We start from the raw sequence: 10,430 nt of genomic DNA on the forward strand, positions 1-10,430 counted from the left end.
AAGCAGCAAAACTATGGTTAGGTGTGGCACTGTATTTGGTAAAAAGCAGCCAATGCTTCCCAACCTCCAGACAATCCTATTAATAAAAAAAAAATCACATACACTCTTAGTATATAGAATCATTTAAAATGTGCTCCTTTTGTTCAAACATCTCATGTTCATGTCCGTCAGAATGCTACAGAAACCGATCTGCCAACATAGACTACATTTGCATCTTTTTTTTCTGTCATTTCATATTTTCAGTTTAGAATGGGAAATAAAGTCCAATTTTAGCTTTTACTAACCTTCCTAAAATATGTAAAAATTATAAAATAAATATGCTGTATATACTCTTGATTGCTGTTGGCGGCCGAGCACAGGTCCTTGAGCGCAGCCCGCACACACATTATGACTTCAGCTGCTTGCTGACATCATACTGTGTGCACCAGCAGCGATATGTCAATGCGTGATGGCAGCGCACACACATTATGATATCAGCTGTTTGCTGACATCAAAGTGTGTGAATCAGCAGCGATGGGTCCCTGCGTGATGGCAGCGCACACACTATGATGTCAGCAAGTGGACAGGTCATGTCCTTCACAAAACCCAGGAATAGAGTTGAGCGGACCAGTAGTTTTTTCGTTGGGTTCAGCCTAACCAATTGGACGTAACCCATTTTCATTGAATAGAACAATAGTCAACTCTACATTAAGCAAATGCTTATTTAACTATATAATATTGGTGGAGATAAACGTGGTCCCTTTTCTTTTCTTCCCTAGTGACACAAAGATAATGAAATGCAGAGTAGACGTTCTACAACACTCAGACAGCATATCTCAGAACCCAATCTAGCAGATATTCCTTGTGCAGTAGAAATATTATAATGTTACTTGAATAGCCTTTTAATTCTACAATTGTTATATTAAATATACAATCCTGCTGGCTTACTGATAAAATACGTATAATGAACAAAGACAATTCCACCTCAGTGACTGACTTTGTCTTGTCTGGTCTGGGAAATAAAGATGATCTACAGCTTCTAATTTTCTTCATCTTTCTGATATTATATATTATAACCTTGGTAGCAAATCTGACTATCATGATCATTTCTGTTACTGATGCCTCTCTCCACACACCCATGTATTTCTTCTTGTACAACGTGGCTTTCCTTGACATTTGTTACTCCTCCGTGGTTGTTCCGAAGATGCTTACAGATCTGATGTCCCAAAATAAGATGATCTCTTTTTATGGCTGCATTCTACAAATCCATTGCTTCCATTTCTTTGGTAGTACAGAAGCAATACTGTTTACAGTCATGTCCTATGATAGATTTGTTGCCATTGCACAACCTTTAAGATACACGACCATCATGAGCTTCGACGTCTGTTGTGGTTTAGCCGCATGTTCTTGGGTGGTTGGGTTTTTTCATGCATTGATACATTCTATAATGACTGCAAAGCTTCCATACTGTGGGCCAAATGTAGTGCAACATTTTTACTGTGATGTTAAACCTGTGGTTAATTTGGCCTGTACAGACGTATCCTTTAATTTAAAGTTGCTTGTTCGAGTTACCGGAACGCTAACTTCTGTAACATTAATGTTAATTATTCTTTCCTACATCTTTATTAGCAAATATCTTCTTAAAATAAAAACCTCACAAGGAAGACGACGGGCACTGTCCACATGTAGCGGTCATTTTACCGTGGTTACTCTCCAGTATGGAACGGCACTTTTTATCTACATGCGTCCTTCTACAAAAGATTCTTTAGACCAAGACAGAGCAGCGGCCATTATGTTCTCAGCTATAACCCCGGCATTTAACCCAATCATTTATACATTAAGAAACAAAGACATGAGCAAAGCTCTGAAGAAGTTGCTTAAAATTTCTCATTAGGCAAATAAATAAATATAAAAGAAAATTAAAATCCACAAAATACTCAAGTTTTTATTAGATCCCAATTCAATAGGTAGATTTAGGATTTTTATTGGTAAAAACCTGGAGTAGTGTAAAAGTCAAAGGTAACACATTTCGAGGGAGTACCTCCCTCTTCTTCGACCCTAAAGATTCACACATCAAATAGTTGAGAAAAGATTAGGAAAAATTATATAAATAAGCCAAATAGTATAAAATATAACACTTAAGTGTGCAAAAAAATGTAGAGATGTGTTACTCTTGGCTTTTACACTACCCTTGGTTTTTTTCCAATAATAATCCAAAATCTACCTACTGGATTGGCGCATCCAGTCCGGTTTTTCTCCTCATTGATGATCTGCTACACTGGACATTCTGTGTTCCAGAAACTAGGATGCTGTGCTGCTTCCATTACTACAGGCTTTAATTAATTAATTACCTACTTATCTCAGGTGACAGGTACTAGTGGGTCATCTTATATTTACTGTGGGATTACTATTCTATGGGAGGGCAATCTCTTTTTTATATTTCTTGTACATATTTTTATTAGGGATGAGTAGCCCCTAACAGGGCTACACCGAACATTGCAGGTTCAGGTTCCCAAAACCGGACTTTAGCCAGTAATGATGCTGGCAACATTTGCGGGCACTAACCTTTTATATTTCCATGGGATCATTGATTCCCAATGACCTCACAGAAAGGGACGATCCTAGCAAACACATCTTGCCGGCATTTAAATGTCACTGGCTGGCACCTTGCTGGTGGCATTGAAAGAGTAACACCCACCATAGCTGGTGCTAACAGTGAGGGTTTTGGATTTGGGTACCTATGCCTGAACTGATTGTTTGGGTTCGCCAGAACTTGATGAACCACAACCTAAGCAGGATCGTTCATCCCTAATTTTTATTTTATAATTCAAAAAATGAATGTAATGCTTTGGTGAGGTTTATATTTCAACTATAGATTTCGATTATGTTCCTTCATTGTTGATAAAAATCCTGATATAAGATGAAAGCATTACTTTTGCTCAAATAGATTGTCGTTTACGGCTTTGGCCCTTCAGTCATGTTTATCAGAACAGAATTTTTATAAAAATCATACTTTTAGCTGCAAAACCCCCTCATGCAAAGTTTCTTAGGTCTAGTAAAATATTGCAGCCTACGTTATATTTTTCCTGAAATAAAAATTGAAGCATAACTGATGAGACCCTTCCATACATCCAGGTATATGGGAACTTATTCATTTTGCTACCAGAATTTTTTTTCTGTTATTTTTATTTCAAAAAAGTAAAGCAGAACTATAAAACTATTGATGTATAAACTAAGCATTACACGTGCTAATTTGGTTTTTTATAGTATTATAATATTTATATACTATATAAATAAATGATTTTAAATTAATAGTCATTTCTAATTATTTTATTAAATAAGTGCTTACAATTTCCAAAATAAATTCATTTTTAAAGGAAATATAACACCAGGATGAAGGATTGTAAACCAAGCACACTTACAGTCATGCGTGTGCCCCCTCTTGCAGGATTCCCTCTTCTTTAAACTTCGTATACCCTATTTTTAATTTTTTTAAAGGATTTTAAAATCTTGCAAATTGGCCCAAGAAGCTCCAGGCCACATAGCTAATAATTGTGCCCAGAGCCTCACAGGCTCATTTGCATAATTTTTAAAGCCTTTATGATAAAACAAGCACATAATAATCTAAAAGAGAAGATCTTACCAGAGGGGACACATACCTGCTTGGCAGTGTGCTTGGTTTACAATCCTTCATCCTCATGGTAGATTTCCTTTAAAGTTGATATCAACACGAAATTTTCACCAGATGTTGGTGACAACCCAATCTTTCCATGATGGTAAAGAAATCAGCAACAGATGTCTACAAACAGAAGGTATAAAAAAAAAAATAGGTAAAAGGTCTGTTTTTGTTGTGTTCTATGAGAAGATATAGGGGCACATTTACTTACCTGTTTTAGTAGTGATCCCTGAGATGCATTCCCTGATGATCCTGCACTGTACCGCAATTCACTAAGATCGTGCGCCCGATATCCAGCATGGGTCGCTTCCCCGATCAGGTCCGCTGGAATTTACCTTCTTCTTCCCGGTGCATGTAAGTTCTTGACTTGCAACACAAATTTGAATGTTAAATCCCGCTTTTAGTCTGAATCCAACGGCCGCCCCCCGATTTCTGTCGCATGAAAGCCGGCACCGGTGCAAAAATCTGATCACGTGTTCCACAAAAACCTTCTAAATGTGGCACACATCAGAAGTCGTCAGATATTCCGACGATAGTTTGGTCCACGGACTCTTAGTAAACGAGCCTGATAGGGATTTTTATGCAGTTCCCCAACAGCCCTCTTGACTTTTGTAAGGTGAGTCCTAATTAACCCTTTCATAAAACTTTAACATAAAACCAAGACACGTCAATCTCTTATTATTATTAGTCATCAGCACATTTTGGGAAAAAAAATTAATTAATTGTGCTCAGTTCTCAGAGACCTTGTACACAGATATTGTTTATATTAATTTCCTGAGAAGGAGATAAGCGGACTCCAGAACCATAAACAATGCTAGGGAACAAGGAGGAGCAAGTGTCAAGGAGAAATCCTTACAGTCAGACTTTAAATAAAAAAACCTGAAGGTTGAATTATGAATTTAACTGGACAGTGGTCAGCGAACATGTCTGCTGTATCTAAGATGGCGGACAGTAGTCAAGATGGCGTCCGAAACCAGTGCAATCTCCTTAACAAGCCCCATAGTCTTTATGTTGTAGCTAGATGATGATGTTTTATGAAACTGTGGTAGCCAGTGCAATTTTCTTTTGGGATATCTGTTTTGGAATGGGCCTAATAAAAAAAAGAGAATTATATAAGAAACTAATGAAAAAGGTGGGTTGAAAATAAGGACATGGCTTGGAACAGTTTTCAGGTCGTGCAATGTTTCAGAAATATAAGGCATATCATGTGCAACTGAAATCATCCCCTTTCTGCATTTATATGTGGTCAAATAAGCACCTTTAGTGGTAAATTTAGACAATTTAAAATCAAGTAGGAGCTGTTTTGGCAGTCGTTTCTCCCGATGGCAAAAGTGGTAAAGATACACTAACTATTTCAAGTTCCAAGAGTTAACCATTGTATTAACCATTGTATTCTACGTTTTCTTTATTGTATTTATGTATGGTGTCATTTTGTGCATGACACGTTGTGGCATCTAATGAAACTTGATTGATTAGATGCACAAAAGTATTGACAATGTGAAGAAAGAGAGTTGCAAAAAGACATTGAAAGTTATGACACCTGCTAAAATCAATCAATTATTAGAAAGCAATTTGTGAAAATAATTATTAGTTGGTTCAACTGATGGCCTATAAAAAGGTTTCTCATTACCAAGGTGCCACAAAAGAAACATTTCATGATTACTAAATTGGCACAAGACCTTTGATACCTTATTGATTCAAAATATACTGATGACATTTGTTAGAGAAGAATTTCAAAACTACTGTTGGGACCATAATCCAGAAGTTGGAAAAATATAATTTCCCCATAGACAGACCATGACCAACTGCTCCCTGCAAGATTTTAGATAGAGGAATGAAATAAATTCTCAGAATCAATTTTTGCATTTTTTTTTTTTTTAGAATTTATTTTATGTCATTCACTTAAAATTGGGAATATTTTTTTACCCACTTACCAGGGAATCAGCACTAGGAAGATGGCTGTTAAAAATAACCTGGCTCCTGCTGCATCTAATAAGCCTGACGTCAGTGTAAATATCACAGTAATAATACACTGCACATGTATATCAACGTATGGTAAAGAGATGAACTTATTGCAAGTCCCCCGGTAGAACATCTAACAAATGTTGAATAAAGCTGAAAAAATCAAATTACAAAACTAGTACTATTGTGGGGGTAGATCTAACTTTTTAAACAAATGTATATCTAACATTTTTTGCCCTTTACATTTTGGGTATAACATCACAATATCCTCTTCATCATTTTTTACAGTAGTGCAGTTTGCCTCACTAATGTGTAGGGTGCAGCAGATTATTGAATAGTGGTGCACGTTCTCCATGAATCTGGCGCCCCTTGCATGGCTCTGGACATGTGGACTATCTTCTTTCACTATCTCCACCTTTCGGATTGAGTGTACAATACAATTCTGTTGAGTCGCAGTAATAAATGTGGCGTCCAGTCCGAATCAGCACCAAAACGCCCTTTGTGTGAAGACTTTTGGGTCTTATCAGACACAGTGGGGCACATTTACTTACTCGGTCCTGTCGTGATCCAGCGGCGCGTTCTCCGACGAGGATTCATGTCTACCGGCGAATCACTAAGGTCGTGCGCCCGATATCCACCAGGTGTTGCTGCTGCGCCGAGGTCCGCCGCAGTTCACCTTCCTCTTTCTGGTGCATGTAAGCAAGCGACTCTTTTCTTTAAATAGCGCAATTTTTCCGAATCTGTCGGGTTTTTCGATGGCCACGCCCCCCGATTTCCCTTGCATGCAAGCCGGCGCCGATGCGAAACAATCCGATCACGTGCGCCAAAAACCTGGGGCAATTCGGCGCAAAACGGTAACATTTGGAAAACCCGATTCGGACCCTTAGTAAATGAGCCCCAGTGTAGCCACACCACAAAACTTGTGCAAACACTTCATAGATACATGCACAAGCAGTTTGCATGTTCTTTTCAGTGCAAAGTCAAACAGAAAACTGGCGCAAACACTTTAATAAATGTGTCCATTATATTATTACTTTTGGGGAAAGGAAGATTTCTTATGGTGTTAAAATATTTTCTCTTATTTTATAAAACAATATTTTGCACAACTTCTTTTTATTTGCTTTTTGTTCTAACTTTTAGAAGAAAGGTTGTGATAAAGACATTGGGGCACATTTACTTACCCGGTCCATTCGCGTTCAAGCGGCTGCTTCTCTGAAGAGCGTTTGGGTCTTCCGGCGATTCATGAAGGTCCTGTGCCCGATGTCCACCAGGTGGCGCTGCTGCGCCGAGGTCCACCGAGATGCCCCGGAGTTCATCATCTTCATCGTGGTGCATGTGAGTATGGCCCGTGCGACCAATTTTTTTTTTTTAATGCGGCGGTTTTTCCGAATCCGTCGGGTTACCATTCGGCCACGCCCCCCGATTTCCGTCGCGTGCATACCAGCGCCGATGCGCCACAATCCGATCGCGTGCGCCAAAATCCCGGGGCAATTCAGGGAAAATCGGCGCAAATCGGAAATATTCGGGTAACACGTCGGGAAAACGCGAATTGGGCCCTTAGTAAATGACCCCCAATAGGTAAGACCATGGGTAACAGTTCCCCACCGATTTGAAAAGTAGCTAAGATCCTGTATCTTGGTAATTAAAAATGAATCATACAGCTAGAAAGAATAGCTGAATTGACAAATAGATTAGAATGATGACGATAAAGAGGTCATGCTGGCTCTTTAGCAAGGTGCCACTCTAATTATGATGATACTGAATAACTAAGTCCTCAATTCTTCAATGGTTTCTGCTCTCTCTACAGCTATAAGCCTAAGACAGAGAATAGACAACTGTGGCTGCAGCCATTACTGGAAAGGGAGCTGGTGTCTTCACTGGTGGCTCTATCCAAATTTACCATGGAGCATGGAGAAAGAGGAGAGAGAACACCAGTATTTGAGAATAATAAATATAATATAATATTAACCCCTTAACATCCTGGCTCTTTTTTGCTTTTTTCATTTCCATTTCTCACTCCTCACCATCAAAAATCTATAACTTTTTTATTTTTACACCTAAAGAGCTCTTGGGCAGCTTGTTTTCTGTGTAACAAATTGCACTACATAGTGATCCAAAAAAATCCAAATACAGTGATAATGGGGAAAAAAACGCATTTGCACAGTTTTCTTGTGGGCTTGGATTTTACGGCTTTCCTTGTGCTCCACAAATTACATGTTTATTTTATTCTTTGGGTCGGTACGATCACTGTGATACTAAATTTATAAAGGCTTTATAATGTTTTCATTTACAAAAATTAAAACCTCCTGTACATTTTTTTTTTTTTTTGCCATCTTCTGGCGCCAATAACTTTTGCGAACTTCAGTGTATGGAGCTGTGGGTGGTATCATTTTGATAATTTTTAATGTTTTCAAAATGGCAAAAAAGTGCTATTTTCGACTTCGGGCGCTATTTTCCGTTACAAGGGTTAAACACAGTTAAAAAAAAAAGTCATTATATTATGATAGAGTGGCCATTTTTGGATGGAGGGGGTGATTTTTAGGGTTTTTTTTATAATTTTTTTAAACTATTTTTTATTTTTACTTTCACTATTTTTCAGACCCTCTAGGGTAATTTAACCCCAGGTTGGCTGATCGATCCTCTCATATACTGCCATACTACAGTATGGCAGTATAAGGGGATCTTCCACTTCTTTCAGTAAAATGTGCAAATCACACAATGTAATGAATGGGTTAAAATCAGATAGCCTGGGGTCTTTGGAAGGCCCAAGGCTGTCATGGCAATCGATCACCGCTCCCCGATGATGTCACGGGGAACGACAATCACTTTACCGGCAATGATCGATGGGATAACACACTGATCACGGGTGTTACCAGTAAGTAAGTAATACCGTCTATGGAGAGGGCTTAACTCATGAGCCCTCTCCATGTACCCGCGCACGATGCACAATGTAATATTTGGGTAGGGGTTAGTAAAAATAATAAATATAAAATAATATATGAGACAACACTGGATCCTCTAGACCCTTCCAATATGTAGAACCATGCTCACAATTGTAACCTTTTGTTGTATTGATATGAAGCAATAAGTGATAATAGTAAAACATACTGGTAATAGTAATTCAGGTACTAAATAGTTATTTCAAAATGATAATCATAAATTTTAAAAGCAGTATCGACTTTCATAGTCAAAAATGGTAGAAGCAATAAGTGATAAGAACAATATTTACTTCCTTGTACATCAATTAATCTTGCCTGTAGATATAACTGGTAGCATCAAAAATATACACTATTAGCAACATATAAAACCATAATCACCAGACGTAAACAGCAAAGTGTCTCAACAAGGGGGAACTGAGTTGGGTCCTTGCTCCTCCACACTGATGTACTACACTCTTCGTGAAGAAGAATCTTACATGTTTAATCAGTTCTCAATTTTAGATAATGGATGATGAACTGACTGACATGAGTTCACAGATTTAACTTTTCCCAATGTAGGGGATTACTAGATTTTACTTTGTTTATTAATTTAGCATTTTGTAATGCAATACATCCAAGCTCTATATGAGATGTATATGGTCATCTTTGTACTGTATTTCAGCAATGGTATTTTTACCTCTACCTTCCTGTGGTTCGTAGTTTTAGCCTATCACACGTGTCGGTGTTCACTGTAATCCTTTATGCCCTATTAGTAGATTTTTTTTTTTGCTTTTTATGATTAATTATAATTTTGAATAAATATTTTTGTATCAACACCTCGGTATTTGCCTACAGATGTGATACCTTGTCAGCCTTGAGATGGGTGGGATGGGTGATATTGTGATTTCAACAAGATATTTGTTTTGTCTTACGATGACGACTTAACAATCAAGAAATCCTGTGGCATACGTCAAACTCAAAAAGTTTGAATATTTTTTTTAAATTAATTTTCCAACTGCTTTGATAGCACCATCATTACAAAAAGCATTTTATGGAGCTTGGTGCCTTTCTATCATTAGCGTGCAGTATTCCCCTAATGCTGGCTTAAGGAGCACAATCCCACAGTAGAGCATATCCAATGGGGCTTTTAATTTTAATTGTCCATTAGAAAAAAATATACTCATCCAAATACATATATATATATATGGCAGATCAAAAGGCTTAAAATCTGTTTCATTTAAGAAACCTGTGGGTAAGAAATCAACCTTCAAAATTGAACATTCAGCAAAGAAAACAGAATCAAGAACTAGAAAATGCTAAGAAAAACATAAGGTATGTGAAAATGGTTGGTGATTATAAAATTTACTGTACTTTCTTGTATAAATTAAACATATTTTACATCACAGATGATATGGTGGATATATACTCAGGGAGGGTTTGGCTACACTTTTTTTGGTAAAACATTTAAAAACATCAGTCTTATAAATTACAATAAAAGAAGCCGGATCATTTTACTATTATGCATTTTAACCATATGAGGCAAACTATTGTGAAGGTTTTTAGTGTGGTTTTCACTTTCGATATGAAACCCTTCTTAATATCCATGTAGAAATAACCATTGTAACTCCCATGTCTATGGAATGGATAGAGATTAGAGATGAGCGAACATACTCGTCCGAGCTTGATGCTCGTTCGAGCATTAGCGTACTCGAAACTGCTCGTTGCTCGGACGAATACTTCGCCCGCTCGAGAAAATGGCAGCTCCCGCCGTTTTGCTTTTTGGCGGCCAGAAACAGAGCCAATCACAAGCCAGGAGACTCTGCACTCCACCCAGCACAGTCTGCCAGTTTCTTTTTATTTTACGTTTATTTTTTCATAACTCAGCGTCATCTCAT

The 10,430-nt window shown here is 37.7% G+C and overlaps 1 protein-coding gene across 1 annotated transcript; it reads left to right on the forward strand.

Annotated features, from left to right (window-relative positions):
* Positions 1 to 943: 943 nt before the first annotated feature.
* On the forward strand, positions 944 to 1,873 carry LOC140070138 (olfactory receptor 12D1-like). The gene has a single exon (XM_072116472.1). The coding sequence runs from the start codon at positions 944 to 946 to the stop codon at positions 1,871 to 1,873; it is 930 nt and encodes a 309-aa protein (XP_071972573.1).
* Positions 1,874 to 10,430: the final 8,557 nt, after the last annotated feature.

The sequence above is a fragment of the Engystomops pustulosus genome, chromosome 7, assembly GCF_040894005.1.
Source record: "Engystomops pustulosus chromosome 7, aEngPut4.maternal, whole genome shotgun sequence".
Taxonomy (NCBI): Eukaryota; Metazoa; Chordata; class Amphibia; order Anura; family Leptodactylidae; genus Engystomops; species Engystomops pustulosus.

Bases quoted from the DNA above. Each gene is read 5' to 3' on its own strand.
- LOC140070138 (XM_072116472.1), top strand. From the start codon at position 944: ATGAACAAAGACAATTCCACCTCAGTGACTGACTTTGTCTTGTCTGGT.